Source organism: Leptodactylus fuscus, chromosome 6, assembly GCF_031893055.1.
Source record: "Leptodactylus fuscus isolate aLepFus1 chromosome 6, aLepFus1.hap2, whole genome shotgun sequence".
Lineage (NCBI taxonomy): Eukaryota > Metazoa > Chordata > Amphibia > Anura > Leptodactylidae > Leptodactylus > Leptodactylus fuscus.
This window is the reverse complement of record NC_134270.1, coordinates 183091288-183112967: the sequence shown is the minus strand read 5'-3', so window position 1 is coordinate 183112967 and position 21680 is coordinate 183091288. Positions and strand designations below refer to the sequence as shown.

At 42.9% G+C, this 21680-nt stretch overlaps 1 protein-coding gene across 2 annotated transcripts; it reads right to left on the bottom strand.

Annotated features, from left to right (window-relative positions):
- Nucleotides 1-1931: 1931 nt before the first annotated feature.
- Nucleotides 1932-21429, bottom strand: LOC142209052 (guanylate-binding protein 7-like). 2 transcript variants are annotated; one of them, XM_075277994.1, is made up of 12 exons: nt 21350-21429; nt 14688-14873; nt 12042-12169; nt 11330-11439; nt 9515-9711; nt 6672-6914; nt 6265-6548; nt 5724-5936; nt 5424-5526; nt 4853-5046; nt 4532-4709; nt 1932-2798 (listed from the first exon to the last, which is right to left on the bottom strand). In XM_075277994.1, exons 2-12 carry the CDS (start codon nt 14860-14862, stop codon nt 2509-2511), a joined length of 2115 nt encoding a protein of 704 aa, XP_075134095.1. In that variant the 5' UTR covers nt 14863-14873; nt 21350-21429; the 3' UTR covers nt 1932-2508. The 2 variants fall into 2 exon arrangements, with proteins under 2 accessions (XP_075134095.1, XP_075134096.1); XM_075277995.1 differs by having other exon boundaries at nt 1932-2795.
- Between the last annotated feature and the right edge of the window lie 251 nt (nt 21430-21680).

Sequence of the window (21680 nt, the reverse complement as noted above, 5' to 3'; positions counted from 1 at the left end):
ATAGGAGTCCGTCTGTCTGTCACACTGTTAGACCAGTCTGTAGTACATGATGTGTATCAGTGCAACGATAGAGAGAGATAGGAGTCCCATTTTCTGTCACACTGTTAAACCAGTCAGTAGTACATAATGTGTATCAGTGCAGTGATAGAGAGAGAAAGGAGTCCCTCTGTCTGTCTGTCACACTGTTAGATCAGTCAGTAGTACATGATGTGTATCAGTGCAGTGATAGAGAGAGATATGAGTCCATCTGTCTGTCTGTCACACTGTTATACCAGTCAGTAGTACATGATGTGTATCAGTGCAGTGATAAAGAGAGATAGGAGTCCCTCTGTCTGTCTGTCACACTGTTAGACCAGTCAGTAGTACATGACGTGTATCAGTGCAGTGATAGAGAGAGATAGGAGTCCCCCTGTCTGTCTGTCACACTGTTATACCAGTCAGTGGTACATGATGTGTATCAGTGCAGTGATAGAGAGAGATAGGAGTCCCTCTGTCTGTCTGTCTGTCACACTGTTAGACCAGTCAGTAGTACATGATGTGTATCAGCGCAGTGATAGAGAGAGATAGGAGTCTCTCTGTCTGTCTGTCACACTGTTAGACCAGTCAGTAGCACATGATGTGTATCAGTGCAGTGATAGAGAGAGATAGGAGTCCCACTGTCTGTCACACCGTTAGACCAGTCAGTAGTACATGATGTGTATCAGTGCAGTGATAGAGAGAGATAGGAGTCCCTCTGTCTGTCTGTCACACTGTTAGACCAGTCAGTAGTACATGATGTGTATCAGTACAGTGATAGAGAGAGATAGGAGTCCCTCTGTCTGCCTGTCACACTGTTATACCAGTCAGTAGTACATGATGTGTATCAGTGCAGTGATTTAGAAAGATAGGAGTCCCTCTGTCTGTCTGTCACACTGTTATACCAGTCAGTAGCACATGATGTGTGTCAGTGCAGTGATAGAGAGAGATAGGAGTCCCACTGTCTGTCACACTGTTATACCAGTCTGTAGTACACGATGTGTATCAGTGCAGTGATAGAGAGAGATAGGAGTCCCTCTGTCTGTCCGTCACACTGTTAGACCAGTCATTAGTACATGATGTGTATCAGTGCAGTGATAGAGAGAGATAGGAGTCCCTCTGTCTGTCACACTGTTATACCAGTCAGTAGTACATGATGTGTATCAGTGCAGAGATAGAGAGAGATAGGAGTCCCTCTGTCTGTCCGTCACACTGTTAGACCAGTCATTAGTACATGATGTGTATCAGTGCAGTGATAGAGAGAGATAGGAGTCCCTCTGTCTGTCACACTGTTATACCAGTCAGTAGTACATGATGTGCATCAGTGCAGTGATAGAGAGAGATAGGAGTCCCCCTGTCTGTCTGTCACACTGTTATACCAGTCAGTAGTACATGATGTGTATCAGTGCAGTGATAGAGAGAGATAGCAGTCCCTCTGTCTGTCTGTCACACTGTTAGACCAGTCATTAGTACATGATGTGTATCAGTGCAGTGATAGAGAGAGATAGGAGTCCCTCTGTCTGTCACACTGTTATACCAGTCAGTAGTACATGATGTGTATCAGTGCAGAGATAGAGAGAGATAGGAGTCCCTCTGTCTGTCCGTCACACTGTTAGACCAGTCATTAGTACATGATGTGTATCAGTGCAGTGATAGAGAGAGATAGGAGTCCCTCTGTCTGTCACACTGTTATACCAGTCAGTAGTACATGATGTGCATCAGTGCAGTGATAGAGAGAGATAGGAGTCCCCCTGTCTGTCTGTCACACTGTTATACCAGTCAGTAGTACATGATGTGTATCAGTGCAGTGATAGAGAGAGATAGGAGTCCCACTGTCTGTCTGTCACACTTTTATACCAGTCAGTAGTACATGATGTGTATCAGTGCAGTGATAGAGAGAGATAAGAGTCCCTCTGTCTTGTTTTATTTGTTTTATTTTCCCCTAAAAATGGTGATATAAAATTTTGCCTGTTTTTTTTTTTTCATGCAAAAAAAAAAAATCAAATTTTAAATCCTAACCCATGTTCCGGTGCATTGTACTGTACTAATAACCAGGCTGTTGCCCCCGGCCGCCCTCAGCCTAGCCGCAGCCAGATCCGCTCCTATCACATTCACATTACTAAGGAGTTAGGCAGAGTCCCGGGAGCCTCCGAGGGTCAAACACAACCATTTATTTGCACATTCAGTTCAGAATTTGTCAATGTGTCATCTCTAATCAGAAAGTAAAGAAGTGAGAGCCGAAAACATATCCGGCCTACGAACACCGATCACTTCCGGATACTCATGAAGGTTGTGCTTAATGTTCAAGTCATTTTCAGAGCATCAGGTATAAGATGAACGGAGACGTCGCTCAGCCAGGCAAGGCCCCAGTCATGGGACGGAGAGTCATGAACATGTTCGAGACAGACGGTCTACGCTCAGAGGAACGTGAAGCAGCAGCAGCTGTACAACTCCAGAGCAATGTCTGATGTGGCCGGACAGGAACAGGAGACATCATCTTGGTGCACAAGGATCGTAACATGGGTCATAACAAGGGTCATAACAAGGGTCGTAGCAAGGGTCGTAGCAAGGGTTGTAACAAGGGTCGTAGCAAGGGTCGTAGCAAGGTCCGTAACTCTGGACCTCGTACTGCTCGTAACACTGGACGTCAAACTGGTCGTATCTCTGGTCGTAATAAGGATCGTAACGCAGGTCATCACACAACACATTTACTTGAGGAATATGGACTGGAGATGGCGCCATGTAAGATCCAGGACTTGGACCCAGAGGAATTGTGGGAACTACTAAAATCAAAAAAAGGAACCAAAACAAAGAGGAAACAAGCGATTAAAGAAGGAATCTCAGCCTGGACAGAATACTTGTACGACTGAAGGAACGTGTTCTCTCTTTGCACAGATAAATACACATTTAATAAGATTTCCACCCATAGACGTTTCTCTTTCCCTGCAGAAGACGCTTATGGCATCTGGATACACATCGCCCAGACACACTGCCAGGTTGTCTTCTCTTTGAGATGACTAAGAATCCAGATTAAAGGACTTGTGCCATCTCAGCACGGAGATCACTGGGGTCAGGACCTTACTGATCAGGACAATGAGGGATTGATGTTCCACCATCTGATTGGTGCCGGGATCGGGCAGCTCATTCATTGCTCCATTCGTTTCATCAGGATATCAAAGATATCCCAACATTGTACTTCGGCTTTCTCCAGTGAGCAGGGCTGGCATTGAAGGGGGGAAGGTGAAACAAGGCAATTGCCCAGGGCTCCCATCCCCAAAGAGGCCTCTAGATCCGGAACCAGATGACTCCAGATCCCAGACTCAGGCCTGGCCATATCAATAACAGAGACGACCCAGCGTCATGTGCCGCAACGCCCCTTTCTAAGGTGAGTAAAAATAACAAACAGTTTTACTCACCTGTCCTAGGCATCCGGCGTCATCTTCTGGCATTCTGGACGACTCGGGGTGACGTGGGGCGTGCTGACAGCGGACTCCCCATAACTGCTGCCCAATCATAGGCCTCATCAGTGATTTCCAAAACATGTGACATCAATCGCACAGAAGAGGACACCGGTGGCGGGGACAGTGGAGCAGCACAAAGAAGCCCAGGAGAGGTGAGTATAATGTTTGTTATTTTACCTTACCTTCTTTGGGCCTTCGATTATTATACTCTGGGGTCTCTGCAGACTATACTATAATGATAACACTGAGGGAGTCTGTAAGGTCACTGTAGAGCATTATATGAGGGGAGGGGGGGCCTCTGGAGAGCATGTTCTATTCTGTGAGGCCTCTGTGGTGTATTATACTGGGGGGCCCTCTGGAGAGCATATTATACAGTGTGGGGCCACTGTGAAGCATTATACTGGGGCAACCTCTCTGGGCAGTATATTATACTGTGTGGGGCTGCTGGGGAGCATATATGTACTGTCTGGGGCCACTGTGGAGTGTACTGTGTTGGGGCTCTGAGGAGAATATTATATATCATGTGGGGCCACTATGGGGGGCTCAGGGGAGCATTTTATACTATGTGGGGCCATTGTGGAGCATTATATACTATGTGGGGTCACTGTGGAGCATTATATACTATGTGAGGCAGCTGTGGAGCGTTATATACTATGTGAGGCCACTGGGGAGCATTATATACTATGTGAGGCCGCTGTGCAGCATTATATACTATGTGAGGCCACTGGGGAGCATTATATACTATGTGAGGCCGCTGTGCAGCATTATATACTATGTGAGGCCACTGGGGAGCATTATATACTATGAGAGGCTGCTGTGGAGCATTATATACTATGTGAGGTAGCTGTAGAGCATTATATACTATGAGAGGCCGCTGTGGAGCATTATATACTATGTGAGGCCGCTGTGGAGCATTATATACTATGTGAGGCCGCTGTGGAGCATTATATATACTATGTGGGGAAACTGTAGATGGCACAGGGGAGCATTATATACCGTGGAGCGTTATATATCATGTGGAGAATTATATTGTGGGGGAGACGGCTCATACTCACGTCCAGGTTTGCTAAGTGCATCACCAGCTTTGTCGATTATACTTGTTACTCCCTTAAAGATGTCTCCCAATAACGTCTGTGTCTCGGCTTTGCTGCTCCGTTCTCGCAGACCGTTGATCTCCTCCTCCAGCATTTCATGTTTGTTCTTGAACCCTCTCTCCAGCATTTCTTTTTGTTCCTAAAAAGGCAAATTTGGATTGAGGATTACAAATGGCGGATATCTGAGGGCAAAGAAGGATCCCCACCAGGCGAGGGCAAAGTAAGAGTAGAAGATGAAAGCAGCGCTTCTCTCCAGAAACACGTTACCATCTCAGCTATTACCTGCAGCTTCTCTTGTATCAGCCATTCATTTTCCTTCTTCATTTTCTCGCTTTCCTCGCTCATCTTCTTCTCCAGCATCTCCACATGCATCTTATAACTTTGCTCTTTGTTCTCCAGGTTCTCCTGAAGCTCCATGTTGGCCTTTTCCAGGATCTCCTTGTCTCGTGCGGCCACTTCTACCCGGGATCTCTGCTCTGGAGACATAAATGGACATGGCCTCTATGTTGTCCCCATATATAATACAGAGGTTAGATGTCATATGTATACTTTGTGTGATTGTATATTATATACGGCAATGCTGCATCTACTGATCTAAGGGAAGACTCCGCAAAAGACAGAAGTCATCACATTGTTATGGTGTGGTCAGGGGCAAGGCTATAGGCTCATGGGCAGCGGAGAATGACTTCAGCTTGGGCACCACCTCTCATACTTCTTATGACACCCCAACTCCAATTTTCCTTTCTACCCACCCATCTCACCCTTGTTTCACTGATATTGTGGTTGGTCCAGAGCTTTAGAAGTTGTTAATATAATTGGTTCTCCATTTTCTGCAGCCGCACTAAGATCTTACCAGCCAACTTCTTTTCCTTTTCTTCCAGACTTTTATCCGCTATCAGGATGGTGGACTCCACAGTCTCATTTTCTTTGAGAAACTCTTGAAAGACTTCCAGAGACTGTGGAGACATCAGATATTCATACAGGTGTTACAGGATATAGTAAAGCAGAATGACTGGTCTACAGAATATTCCAGAAGTTACAAGTAAGGACAGAATCTATACAAAGTGTATCAGTAATGAGAGGGGCCTTTATGGGTTCAAATACATTTAGCAATACAAATAATACAGAGGTAGTTGGGATCACTTCTTCTTACCTTCACCCCTTTCCCTTTGACCTTCATATAATTCTCCTCCAATGACTTCTTCTCTTCGAGGAATATCTTATACCCCCCGGGCACAGAGAACTTTCCTTCCCTTATTCCTTCCTCCAGACTCACACTCAGCTCCTGCAGTAAGACTCTGCACTTTGTCTCGGACGCCTCTTCATTTCTCAGTAGATACGTTGCCTTTTTATGGCCCAACGCTTCCTACAGGAGAATAAAATGAAAGGGGTGAACAAAAAGTTCCTAAATGGTAACACAACCAGCAGTGACTGTGACCTCAGTGCTGCCGCCATGTAAGCAAAGCCTGGCATGGAGGACCAGAAGACAGCCATGGATATGCCACAAAGAAAGATCTACTACAAGAGCTATGGCAGAGACAGACATGATCCAGCCACCATGAGTGGTAGACCCAAGGACTGTGAGCTTTAGGACAGAGAGAACATCTGCTTTAGTCACTGACTAGAAGACCCATCCATTTCCAAGATGCCATAAAAAAGGCAAACAAACAAGTGTGTCCTATCCCTTCTCTTACCAGCAACTTGAGTTGGAATTCTTGATTGTCATCCTTAAAAGAAAGCTTCATGAAGACCTTCAAGGCTTGTGAGTGACATTCCTTGTCCAGGCTTAGAAACTCTTCTTGTGTCTCCGTTGGAAATTTACTTCCATATTGAGTCATCATCTCCTCGTACTTAGATAAAGCTTCTTCTATGGCTCGAGAATTCTCAATCTTTGCCAAAGCGACAACTGCATTTTCCAAAGATGGAATGGACCCGCTACGAATGGACTCCACGTAGGAGACTGTGACATCTCCAAGACCTGATCATATAGAAGAATAAGGATAAGATTATTCAGATGCAGAAGATGATGTAGAGCACTGTAATGTCCTACCCCAGGGTGAGGACTCACCTCTCCCGGTCACACCAAAGACTGAGGACTTACCTCTCCCGGTGATCGTGTACCCTCCTGATAGGGTTTTAGCTGAACTATTCTCATAAATGTATGAACAGAATTTCCTTGTCTGTTGTACAAATATTGGGTTCAGCTGAGAACACTCCATATTGTCCAGGTTCTGAAGATCGTCCTTAGATGCCGGCCGATCAAACACAAAACACTTGTGGGAATGGAAGTAACGGCGGAGACACTCCCGGGGGAGGTTGTAATTTATTATTTGTGGATTCAGACCTAGAAATAGATGATAGAGGTGAATAAACGAGTCCTCAAGGTTTAGTACAACCCTCTTGTCAGATTCCTTAGAATTGGTAATGTACAATGCAAAGACCATTCTCCGCACTATAAGATCTCCTAGAAAGCTCTGCTAGACTTTGTTTATCCTTGAGGTCATATTGGTTGGATCACCGAGAGTCATCTCCCGGCTTGTTCAGTGTCAGAACATCCTCTGGATATTTGGGATTAGACTATTATGGTTAAGAATAGGCATTGGCGCATCTTTGGCGTAATCTGGTACATCTTCATGCATCTAATTTTAGGTAGGGTTGAGCGATCGGGATTGGAAAAGATTGGATCCTGATCAGCGATTAAGTAAATTACCCGATCGCGATCGGGTTCCTATCCCGCCTAAAAAGATCGGGATGGGAATTCTGATCCCGATCACTCAACCCACTTACCTGCCACTCCCTGGAGCTCCAGGCCATTGTTCTCTGTCCTCTCCTCTCTTTCACACGCCGGCAAAGCGCCGTGCGTGCCCCTGCCTCCCTAGGCTAGTGTTACTGATGCTGGGAGTAGGCGGGGCTTGTAGTGGCTTAGGAGAGTGTGGGCGGGTACAGGAAGAGGAGACATGAGTGATGCACTCACGTCTCTCTGCCCTGTATCCGCCTACACTCTCCTAAACCACAACAAGCCTCGCCTACTCCCAGCATCAGTAACACTAGCCTAGGGAGGCAGTGGCGCCCAGAGCTACGAGGAGCGACGTACACACCTGGAGGGGAGGCGGCAGCGGTTCTGTGCAGGTAAGCGGACAGCAGGGGGACTAAGTATCCGGCTGATTTTTTAATCACTACACAGTTTGAAAAATTGAAATTTTTGGACTCCACGCTGTGTAGTGAACAGGATCATTAAAAAATCCCATTGACTTGCATTAGGATCGGAAAATTGATCGGGTTCGGCTGGAAAATGATCAGAAATCGAATTTTAAAAATGATCCTGAAATTTCTAAATCGGCTCAACCCTAATTTTAGGCTAAAATTTTTGACTTAATATTGTTTGTTTTTCAAGACATATAGGAGAGAGTTCTAAGAGAACGGAACATTAGTGAACAGTGTGATGTCAAATTCTGGCTCAAAGTCAATGAAAAGGTGGAATGAACTTAGACAAGAAGGCGAAGATCTTATCTCTCAGGTTATAAATCTGGCCGTAGTCTTCACATCAGCCATTACATTAACTCATTAGATTGGTTTTTGTGTTACAAATTGTATTTCAAAATATTACCATGCATTATTCCGTACAATCGAGGAAAAATTCTGAATGAGGTGGAATTTAAATAAAATCGCCATTTTCTTACTGATTTTGTTGTACCAGCATCCACTGTGTGATAAGTATCTGTGAGCTTTAGTCTCCGGGTCGGTAACATCAAAAATTCAAAATTTTGAAGAAAAAAATTTCATTGAATCCCCATATTGGTGGTTGAGGGGAGTAGGGAAAATTAAGTTATGGGGGAATATTGGGGGCCACTGTCAAAAAGTTTGCACAGGGCCCCCCAATACATAAATATGGCCTTGCATCTGCTGGTGGACGCCATAGTCAATCACGTGCAGCAGGACATACATGTACGTCCTGGTACACATAGGGGTTAAACATATGATGAAACATGCTAAATACCAACAATGATAATCCGCAGAATTAGCTCTGGGGTCTAAAGTGGATCTTACATAACAGATTTGATGATCGGCTGAAGTGGCAGATTTGTGGTTTATACATAAAGCTGGAAACATTTGTCACACCCGACTGTCAACTGAAGTTACTTATAACTAGGGATGAGCGAACCAATTCTGATCCATCCAAAATTGACAGGAATTTTCAAAAAAGTGAACCAATTCTGAACAACCAAAATTGACGTAAATTTTCAGAAAAGTCAATCAATTCTGATCCAACAAAAATTGACTAAAATTTTCTAAAAAGCAGACCAATTCTGATCCAACCAAAATTGATGTAAATTTTCAAAAAAGTGAACCAATTCCGATCCAAAACAATTGACTAAAATTTTCAAAAAAGTGAACCAATTCTGATTCAACCAAAATTGACTGAAATTTTCAAAAAAAGTGAACCAATTCTAATCCAACCAAAATTAACACAAATTTTCAAAAAAGTTAACCAATTTCGACTTTGCCTTGAAATGCTTGGGGTTTGTCACCCATAAAACATTATTATACTTTGAGTTCTTCTCACAAGTGAAGGCCATGGGGCGGTACAACAACATATCAAACAGTTATACTCTCCTTCTCTCACTGCTCTTGAGTATCCTCGCAGTGTTTGGCCATTCTCTTTGGGTTGATGTCATTGGCAACTCCATGTACCCATAGAAGCCTGTCACACCAGAGTGCCAGACATCAGCCAGAAGACTCCGAGGAAATGTGAGCTTGACCCTAAAGAAACCAGAAGGCTCGAAAGCAATCTCATGAGGTTCGCTCATCTCTAGTCATAACCAAAATTGTGTTTTTTTGACCAACATTTGTTCCAGACAAATGCTCGCAACGTTACATCTAATGTGTATGAGCAGATTTATTTCGGCCTTGGCCAGGGTCAGTACCTCAGAGTCACATGCATACCTGACTTTAGCTTCAGGGCGTTTCTCAGATATTCATCTTCAGTGATTTCCTTCCCATTGAGTTGCAGCTGAAGAGTGAAATCTCGGACGCACCAGATGAAGGACGGGAAATATCTCTTGAACTCGGAGGAATCGTCTTGTAACTCTTCCTGCTCAGAAGATTTCACTTTTATTTTCTCGGTAAGTTCTGTGACATAACTCGGAGGAATTAAGGAGTAAAATATGTAAAACAGTTATCAGTCCCACAAACCTAAAGAGGGTTTCCGATGGGTTTCAAAAATTAAGGTAGAGTTTCTTCCCTTGCCCCGGTTCTCCATTTGGTTGAATTCTTTTACATTTTTACTGACATTGGGCGAATCTCTCAAGTTTCATTTCAGGATTTCCAGTCCAGTCCCAATCAGGGGCGAAACTTAAGAGGCATATCGGGGCCCAGGAGCCTTAGGGGGCCATAAGCACTGGCAGGTAAGTTCCATCCGGGCAGGTAATAACATTTGGTGTATAAGTCTAACCCCGTACATTCCACCTTCATGAACTGAAATACTCAATCCAAAACTTTTACAGTCGGTCACATTCACACGGTCAGTGTTTTACATCAGTATTCAGAACACAAAACCAGGACTGGGTCCAAAATACGGAAGAGAAGCAAATACCTTCAGTGTTCAGGGAAATATCTTTGAGGCAACCCCCCTCCCCCCAAATGAATAATATGCATAATATATGGTAGATCTGGAAATCGGGTCTAGATAATGGGGGTCTCTTTAAAGGGATCCTATCACTCAGACATGATTTTTTTCTGAGTACCACATCAGAATAGCCTTAAGAAAGGCTATTCATCTCCTACCTTTCATCGTCTTCTCCTTTGCCGCCGTTTGCCTACAATCCCGGGTTCTTGTCGGTATGCTAATGAGCTCTCTCGCAGCACTGGGGGTGGGCCCCAGCGCTCAAACAGCACTGGGGGTGTCCCCAATGTTGCGAGAGAACTCTCTCCAGCGCCGCCTCCATCTTTGTCAGCAGCGTCCTCTTCAGCCTCTTCTTCCGGTGGTGGCTTGTAACTTCTAGGCCTCGGGCCTTGGGCAGAGCAGACTGCGCATGCCCACAGGCCACGAGAAAATGCCCGCTTGTACAGTATTGGAAGCAGCCATTTTTTCGTGGCCTGTGGGCATGCGCAGTCTGGAGAGAGTTCTCTCGAACCATTGGGGATGCCCCCAGTGCTGTCTGGGTGCTGGGGCCCACCCCCAGTGCTGTGAGAGAGCTCATTAGCATACCGACAAGAACTGGGATTGTAGGTGAACGGCGGCGCAGAGAAGACGACGAAAGGCAGGAGAAGAATAGCCTTTCTTAAGGCTATTCCGACGTGGTACTTAGAAAAAATCATGTCTAAGTGATAGGATCCCTTTAAAGTGGTGTCTACTGGAGAGGTTTTACTGGGCATTACTTGTTATACTTCTGGTTACCATTTGTCACATACAATTGTGAACTAGATTTCAGTATATTCAGCCATATAGCGGAATAGCTTGCACTCCCTTTACACAACTGCTTGTTGTGTTAGAGTGATCAGATTGGATGCAGACTCCTACTTTATGTTCTACTACCTTACTAACATATTAAATAGTCAGTAACCTTTTAGACAACGTAGTCTCATTTAATAGAGAATGTGATTCTAGAACAGAATGCCACTAGGAGTCTCCCTTCTAGCTGATACACTGTTCACTCCCTGTTACTAAGGAAGGTCTGTCTTTAGAAACCATCAGTTTCAAGGCAAGAAAACAGTGAGTATAATACATATTGATTTGCAAAGAATTGGTGTAAAGGATACTGGAGCTGCTCCATGGCCTGCTGGTCAATGGTCCCCATACTGTTATATACCAGGGTGCTGCTGAGAAGAACCGCCAGGGCGAAGATCCAGGAGTCATTCTGACTGTTCACCTGAAATATGATGAACGGAGGGGTTTAAAAAATAAAACTGGGACAACAACAACAACATATGAAGAATTTCCATAGTAGGGCAATAATCCTGTCCTTAGGATAAGTCATCAATATCTGATTGTGGGGGTCTGACAGCCGGGACCCCTACAGATCAGCTGTAAGAAGAGACCACAACGTTCTAGTGAGCACTGCAGTCTCTTTACAATGGTGTACATAGTGGTCTCGCTTATCATTGCAGCTCAGCCCTATTCACTTGACTAGGACTGAACCGCTGCTACCCTGTGACATCACATTCTTCAGACAGCTGATGGGCATGGTGCCCGGTGTCAGCCCCCTGTCGATGACCTATAAATGTGTAACGCCCAGAAAACCTCTTTAGGCCGTGGCCCCATGGGATGGAAACGCTGCGATCTAAAAAATCGCGGCATCTTACAGTAATGGCAAAGTGGATGGATTCTAGCGAATCCCATGCCCACTTTGTGGTAAAATCTGCGCAGTTTCTAAAACTGGTGCAATTTTGGAAATCACAGCATGTCAATTATATTCACGGAAATGCTGATGGTTTCCCCATAGATATAATTGTAAGGGATGTTTGCACTGACCTTCTCCACATCGCCCAGTCCTTCTGTATCCAGCAGTACGAGGGTGTGATCAGGTCTCACAGGGTGGGGAACGCACCACATCCAGATACCTTTAGTCATAGACTGGACTGTCGCTCCCAATGAGAACCCTGTATGGACAGATACACATATAGATATACTGTATATAGGTGATAGGGGAGGGCTGTGTAAGAAGAGACAGAAGCCAGTGCCCAATATCAGCTGAAGAGACAACTCCACCTGGTGTCAGAGCATGGTAAGATGGTGGACACCAATAGTCATAGATACGTCCACCATGGCTACAATGTCCTGTTTATGGGAAAACAAAGTATGTTGGGAAATCTCCATCGTCCTTGTGGTTTAACAGTTTTGGGGACAGAGATAATAATCCCCCCGCCCATACTGTTAGTGCGACCTTTATATTTCAGAAGAGCCCAGGTCTTACTCCCCAGACTAGATAGGTCTCTCTACTTCTCTGGTCCTCTCTGACAGAGGAGGGGGGGTGGGGGGAGAGGAACCTGCTTCACATAGATCATAATATAAAAAAAACAACTTGCAAGTCAATTTTGATTTTAAGAGGGAATTTTAAATCAAGAAAACAGCGACTGATTTATAAGTACAAGGCCATGACCCTACTCAAGACTCTGGACAATGGAATGAACCTTTCCCATGGGTTCATGTCTTTCTATACAAATCACTGAAATAAGACAGCCATAAAGATAAAGAACCTGGGAACTGGGAAGTGATTATTTGTTTTTATATGTATATAGTAATAAGACTCTCCCCCCTCCCTCCTGTAATCCTGTCCCTGTATCCAGATATATATATATATATATATATATATATATATATATATGCAGCCTGCAGAAAGTGTTTTTAGCTATATCTGAAGAAGGAGCTCAGAGGAAGCTTCGAAACGTCCTATTCTGTCATCATTATGAGTTAGCCATTAAAAAAGGTATCACCTACTGAAGACTTGCAAGTTTTTTGTTTTTTTTATATTTCATAACAACTGGCGAACACAGTACAAAAACAAACATAGATCATAATAGTGAATGGGAATAAATCCTGTAAAGGCAAAAGGTTATAAAATACAAGACCCTCCGAATACAAAGACCCCAAAGTACTAGTCATTGTGCAGATTTTTGGGCTCTATTCACACCGTGTTTTGAGGTCACTTTGAAGCCACTGACCGTTCCAGGGTCCATTAGATTATTATGGGATGTCCTGTGTATTTTTACATTTATAGCCCACAATAAGCCGGCAGACCACACTATCACATAATATAGAGAAGATGGATAAAAGCCGATTTATTATTTATCCGGGGGATAGGACAGGGTCAGATCATCCAGAGCCAACATCAAGAGTCTCAGAGGTGTCCTCTACTATACAGTATAACAGGATCCTCTACTATACAGTATGACAGGATCCTCTACTATACAGTATAACAGGATCCTCTACTATACAGTATAACAGGATCCTCTACTATACAGGATGACAGGATCCTCTACTATACAGTATAACAGGATCCTCTACTATACAGTATAACAGGATCCTCTACTATACAGTATAACAGTAATCCTCTACTATACAGTATAACAGGATCCTCTACTATACAGTATAACAGGAATCCTCTACTATACAGTATAACAGGATCCTCTACTATACAGTATAACAGGATCCTCTACTATACAGTATAACAGGAATCCTCTACTATACAGTATAACAGGATCCTCTACTATACAGTATAACAGGATCCTCTACTATACAGTATAACAGGATCCTCTACTATACAGTATAACGGGATCCTCTACTATACAGTATAACAGGAATCCTCTACTATACAGTATAACAGGAATCCTCTACTATACAGTATAACAGGGATCCTCTACTATACAGTATAACAGGAATCCTCTACTATACAGTATAACAGGATCCTCTACTATACAGTATAACAGGAATCCTCTACTATACAGTATAACAGGATCCTCTACTATACAGTATAACAGGATCCTCTACTATACAGTATAACAGGAATCCTCTACTATACAGTATAACAGGATCCTCTACTATACAGTATAACAGGGATCCTCTACTATACAGTATAACAGGAATCCTCTACTATACAGTATAACAGGGATAATCTACTATACAGTATAACAGGGATCCTCTACTATACAGTATAACAGGATCCTCTACTATACAGTATAACAGGATCCTCTACTATACAGTATAACAGGAATCCTCTACTATACAGTATAACAGGGATCCTCTACTATACAGTATAACAGGATCCTCTACTATACAGTATAACAGGAATCATCTACTATACAGTATAACAGGATCCTCCACTATACAGTATAACAGGAATCCTCTACTATACAGTATAACAGGAATCCTCTACTATACAGTATAACAGGATCCTCTACTATACAGTATAACAGGATCCTCTACTATACAGTATAACAGGATCTTCTACTATACAGTATAACAGGATCCTCTACTATACAGTATAACAGGATCCTCTACTATACAGTATAACAGGATCCTCTACTATACAGTATAACAGGATCCTCTACTATACAGTATAACAGGATCCTCTACTATACAGTATAACAGGGATAATCTACTATACATTACACTTCTCACCATTCTTCTGTCCGGCCAGTTTGTTCATTAGATAAGACTTCCCAGTCCGATATTTCCCGACTATGGCCACAACAACCACCTTCTGAGTAATGGCGGATAAGATCTCCAGAGCCGCCTGATTCACTTGGATTGTCCCATCTTCATGGTTCTCTATTAAGCACACCGGACGCTCCATTACTGGGGAGTCTATAATGGAAGAACATACGAGAGAGAAATATGATTAATAAAAATAATACCGCAGCGTAACCTTAGGGTGAGTTCACACGGAGTAACGTGCCGCGTGATGTGACACGTATACGGCATGTGAGACTTTGCGGGCCGTATACGCTCCCATTGATTTCAATGGAAGCCGGGATCGTATACGCCGCGTTATTTTGCGGCCGTGATTTTGCGCTCACTATTCTGCTGGTACAGTCACTGTGTACATACATTACATTACTTATCCTGTATTATACTCCAGAGCTGCGCTCACTATTCTGCTGGTATAGTCACTGTGTACATACATTACATTACTTATCCTGTATTATACTCCAGAGCTGCGCTCACTATTCTGCTGGTGCAGTCACTGTGTACATACATTACATTACTTATCCTGTATTATACTCCAGAGCTGCGCTCACTATTCTGCTGGTACAGTCACTGTGTACATACATTACATTACTTATCCTGTATTATACTCCAGAGCTGCGCTCACTATTCTGCTGGTACAGTCACTGTGTACATACATTACATTACTTATCCTGTATTATACTCCAGAGCTGTGCTCACTATTCTGCTGGTGCAGTCACTGTGTACATACATTACTTATCCTGTATTATACTCCAGAGCTGTGCTCACTATTCTGCTGGTGCAGTCACTGTGTACATACATTACTTATCCTGTATTATACTCCAGAGCTGCGCTCACTATTCTGCTGGTACAGTCACTGTGTACATACATTACATTACTCATCCTGTATTATACTCCAGAGCTGTGCTCACTATTCTGCTGGTACAGTCACTGTGTACATACATTACATTACTTATCCTGTATTATACTCCAGAGCTGCGCTCACTATTCTGCTAGTGCAGTCACTGTGTACATACATTACATTACTTATCCTGTATTATACTCCAGAGCTGCGCTCACTATTCTGCTGGTGCAGTCACTGTGTACATACATTACATTACTTATCCTGTATTATACTCCAGAGCTGCGCTCACTATTCTGCTGGTACAGTCACTATTTACATACATTACATTACTTATCCTGTATTTTACTCCAGAGCTGCGCTCACTATTCTGCTGGTACAGTCACTGTGTACATACATTACATTACTTATCCTGTATTATACTCCAGAGCTGTGCTCACTATTCTGCTGGTACAGTCACTGTGTACATACATTACATTACTCATCCTGTATTATACTCCAGAGTTGTGCTCACTATTCTGCTGGTACAGTCACTGTGTACATACATTACATTACTCATCCTGTATTATACTCCAGAGCTGCGCTCACTATTCTGCTGGTACAGTCACTGTGTACATACATTACATTACTTATCCTGTATTATACCCCAGAGCTGCGCTCAATATTCTGCTGGTACAGTCACTGTGTACATATATTACATTACTTATCCTGTATTATACTCCAGAGCTGCGCTCACTATTCTGCTGGTACAGTCACTATGTACATCCATTACATTACATATCCTGTATTATTCTCCAGAGCTGCGCTCACTATTCTGCTGGTGCAGTCACTGTGTACATACATTACATTACTTATCCTGTATTATACTCCAGAGCTGTGCTCACTATTCTGCTGGTACAGTCACTGTGTACATACATTACATTACTCATCCTGTATTATACTCCAGAGCTGTGCTCACTATTCTGCTGGTGCAGTCACTGTGTACATACATTACATTACTTATCCTGTATTATACTCCAGAGCTGCGCTCACTATTCTGCTGGTGCAGTCACTGTGTACATACATTACATTACTTATCCTGTATTATACTCCAGAGCTGTGCTCACTATTCTGCTGGTACAGTCACTGTGTACATACATTACATTACTCATCCTGTATTATACTCCAGAGCTGTGCTCACTATTCTGCTGGTGCAGTCACTGTGTACATACATTACATTACTTATCCTGTATTATACTCCAGAGCTGCGCTCACTATTCTGCTGGTACAGTCACTGTGTACATACATTACATTACTTATCCTGTATTATACTCCAGAGCTGCGCTCACTATTCTGCTGGTACAGTCATTGTGTACATACATTACATTACTTATCCTGTATTATACTCCAGAGCTGCGCTCACTATTCTGCTGGTACAGTCACTGTGTACATACATTACATTTTTTATCCTGTATTATACTCCAGAGCTGCGCTCACTATTCTGCTGGTACAGTCACTATTTACATACATTACATTACTTATCCTGTATTTTACTCCAGAGCTGCGCTCACTATTCTGCTGGTACAGTCACTGTGTACATACATTACATTACTTATCCTGTATTATACTCCAGAGCTGCGCTCACTATTCTGCTGGTGCAGTCACTGTGTACATACATTACATTACTTATCCTGTATTATACTCCAGAGCTGCGCTCACTATTCTGCTGGTGCAGTCACTGTGTACATACATTACATTACTTATCCTGTATTATACTCCAGAGCTGTGCTCACTATTCTGCTGGTACAGTCACTGTGTACATACATTACATTACTCATCCTGTATTATACTCCAGAGCTGTGCTCACTATTCTGCTGGTGCAGTCACTGTGTACATACATTACATTACTTATCCTGTATTATACTCCAGAGCTGCGCTCACTATTCTGCTGGTACAGTCACTGTGTACATACATTACATTACTTATCCTGTATTATACTCCAGAGCTGCGCTCACTATTCTGCTGGTACAGTCACTGTGTACATACATTACATTACTTATCAATTATTATACCCCAGAGCTGCGCTCAATATTCTGCTGGTACAGTCACTGTGTACATATATTACATTACTTATCCTGTATTATACTCCAGAGCTGTGCTCACTATTCTGCTGGTGCAGTCACTGTGTACATCCATTACATAACATATCCTGTATTATTCTCCAGAGCTGCGCTCACTATTCTGCTGGTGCAGTCACTGTGTACATACATTACATTACTTATCCTGTATTATACTCCAGAGCTGTGCTCACTATTCTGCTGGTGCAGTCACTGTGTACATACATTACATTACTTATCCTGTATTATACTCCAGAGCTGCGCTCACTTTTCTGCTGCTGTGGTCACTGTGTACATACATTACATTACTTATCCTGTATTATACCCCAGAGCTGCACTGACTATTCTGCTGGTGCAGTCACTGTGTACATACATTACATTACTTATCCTGTATTATACTCCAGAGCTGCGCTCACTATTCTGCTGGTACAGTCACTGTGTACATACATTACATTACTTATCCTGTATTATACTCCAGAGCTGCGCTCACTATTCTGCTGGTACAGTCACTGTGTACATACATTACATTACTTATCCTGTATTATGCTACAGAGCTGCGCTCACTATTCTGCTGGTACAGTCACTGTGTACATACATTACATTACTTATCCTGTATTATACTCCAGAGCTGCGCTCACTATTCTGCTGGTGCAGTCACTGTGTACATACATTACATTACTTATCCTGTATTATACTCCAGAGCTGCGCTCACTATTCTGCTGGTACAGTCACTGTGTACATACATTACATTACTTATCCTGTATTATACTCCAGAGCTGCGCTCACTATTCTGCTGGTACAGTCACTGTGTACATACATTACATTACTTATCCTGTATTATACTCCAGAGCTGCGCTCACTATTCTGCTGGTGCAGTCACTGTGTACATACATTACATTACTTATCCTGTATTATACTCCAGAGCTGCGCTCACTATTCTGCTGGTACAGTCACTGTGTACATACATTATATTACTTATCCTGTATTATACTCCAGAGCTGCGCTCATTATTCTGCTGGTACAGTCACTGTGTACATACATTACTTATCCTGTATTATACTCCAGAACTGCGCTCACTATTCTGCTGGTACAGTCACTGTGTACATACATTACATTACTTATCCTGTATTATACTCCAGAGCTGCGCTCACTATTCTGCTGGTGCAGTCACTGTGTACATGCATTACATTACTTATCCTGTATTATACTCCAGAGCTGCGCTCACTATTCTGCTGGTGCAGTCACTGTGTACATGCATTACATTACTTATCCTGTATTATACTCCAGAGCTGCGCTCACTATTCTGCTGGTGCAGTCTCTGTGTACATACATTACATTACTTATCCTGTATTATACTCCAGAGCTGCGCTCGCTATTCTGCTGGTACAGTCACTGTGTACATACATTACATTACTTATCCTGTATTATACGCCAGAGCTGCGCTCACAGTGACTGCTGGTGCAGTCACTGTGTACATACATTACATTACTTATCCTGTATTATACTCCAGAGCTGCGCTCACTATTCTGCTGGTACAGTCACTGTGTACATACATTACATTACTTATCCTGTATTATACTCCAGAGCTGCTCTCACTATTCTGCTGGTACAGTCACTGTGTACATACATTACATTACTTATCCTGTATTATACCCCAGAGCTGCGCTCACTATTCTGCTGGTACAGTCACTGTGTACATACATTACTTATCCTGTATTATACTCCAGAGCTGCGCTCACTATTCTGCTGGTGCAGTCACTGTGTACATACATTACATTACTTATCCTGTATTATACTCCAGAGCTGCGCTCACTATTCTGCTGGTGCAGTCACTGTGTACATACATTACATTACTTATCCTGTATTATACTCCAGAGCTGCGCTCACTATTCTGCTGGTGCAGTTACTGTGTACATACATTACATTACTTATCCTGTATTATACCCCAGAGCTGCGCTCACTATTCTGCTGGTACAGTCACTGTGTACATACATTACATTACTTATCCTGTATTATACTCCAGAGCTGCGCTCACTATTCTGCTGGTACAGTCACTGTGTACATACATTACATTACTTATCCTGTATTATACTCCAGAGCTGCGCTCACTATTCTGCTGGTGCAGTCACTGTGTACATACATTATATTACTTATCCTGTATTATACTCCAGAGCTGCGCTCATTATTCTGCTGGTACAGTCACTGTGTACATACATTACTTATCCTGTATTATACTCCAGAGCTGCGCTCACTATTCTGCTGGTACAGTCACTGTGTACATACATTACATTACTTATCCTGTATTATACTCCAGAGCTGCACTCACTATTCTGCTGGTACAGTCACTGTGTACATACATTACATTACTTATCCTGTATTATACTCCAGAGCTGCGCTCACTATTCTGCTGGTACAGTCACTGTGTACATGCATTACATTACTTATCCTGTATTATACTCCAGAGCTGCGCTCACTATTCTGCTGGTGCAGTCACTGTGTACATACATTACATTACTTATCCTGTATTATACTCCAGAGCTGCGCTCACTATTCTGCTGGTGCAGTCACTGTGTACATGCATTACATTACTTATCCTGTATTATACTCCAGAGCTGCGCTCACTATTCTGCTGGTGCAGTCACTGTGTACATGCATTACATTACTTATCCTGTATTATACTCCAGAGCTGCGCTCACTATTCTGCTGGTGCAGTCTCTGTGTACATACATTACATTACTTATCCTGTATTATACTCCAGAGCTGCGCTCGCTATTCTGCTGGTACAGTCACTGTGTACATACATTACATTACTTATCCTGTATTATACCCCAGAGCTGCGCTCACAGTGACTGCTGGTGCAGTCACTGTGTACATACATTACATTACTTATCCTGTATTATACTCCAGAGCTGCGCTCACTATTCTGCTGGTACAGTCACTGTGTACATACATTACATTACTTATCCTGTATTATACTCCAGAGCTGCGCTCACTATTCTGCTGGTGCAGTCACTGTGTACATACATTACATTACTTATCCTGTATTATACTCCAGAGCTGCGCTCACTATTCTGCTGGTGCAGTTACTGTGTACATACATTACATTACTTATCCTGTATTATACCTCAGAGCTGCGCTCACTATTCTGCTGGTACAGTCACTGTGTACATACATTACATTACTTATCCTGTATTATACTCCAGAGCTGCGCTCACTATTCTGCTGGTACAGTCACTGTGTACATACATTACATTACTTATCCTGTATTATACTCCAGAGCTGCGCTCATTATTCTGCTGGTACAGTCACTGTGTACATACATTACTTATCCTGTATTATACTCCAGAGCTGCGCTCACTATTCTGCTGGTACAGTCACTGTGTACATACATTACATTACTTATCCTGTATTATACTCCAGAGCTGCGCTCACTATTCTGCTGGTACAGTCACTGTGTACATACATTACATTACTTATCCTGTATTATACTCCAGAGCTGCGCTCACTATTCTGCTGGTACAGTCACTGTGTACATACATTACATTACTTATCCTGTATTATACTCCAGAGCTGCGCTCACTATTCTGCTGTTATGTGGTTTCCTGATATTCCCATACTACAAACCAATGACAGAATGCAGTAAGATTGGTCTTTACCTGTCAGCTCTTCTCTGCTCTGTGTCCGGGTTCTTGTGATGTCACATCTAGAGATATTGGGATCTTTATACGGTGATAAGTGAAAGTGATTCCATTGAAGAGACTTGACCTCTGTGACCTCTATCAGGTGACTTCTGGCTCTATGTGAGTAATACGTCTATTTTTGACCTCCGGATCACTTACAGTAGAGTCTCTTCTTCCCGCTCCATCTCTTGCTGACATCTGTCACTGATCTGGGGGGGGAGGGGTGATATGAAGTCTATAACACACAGAAGATGATCCTGCACCCCAATATATAATGTACACAAAGAGAAACAGCAGCACAGAGGAC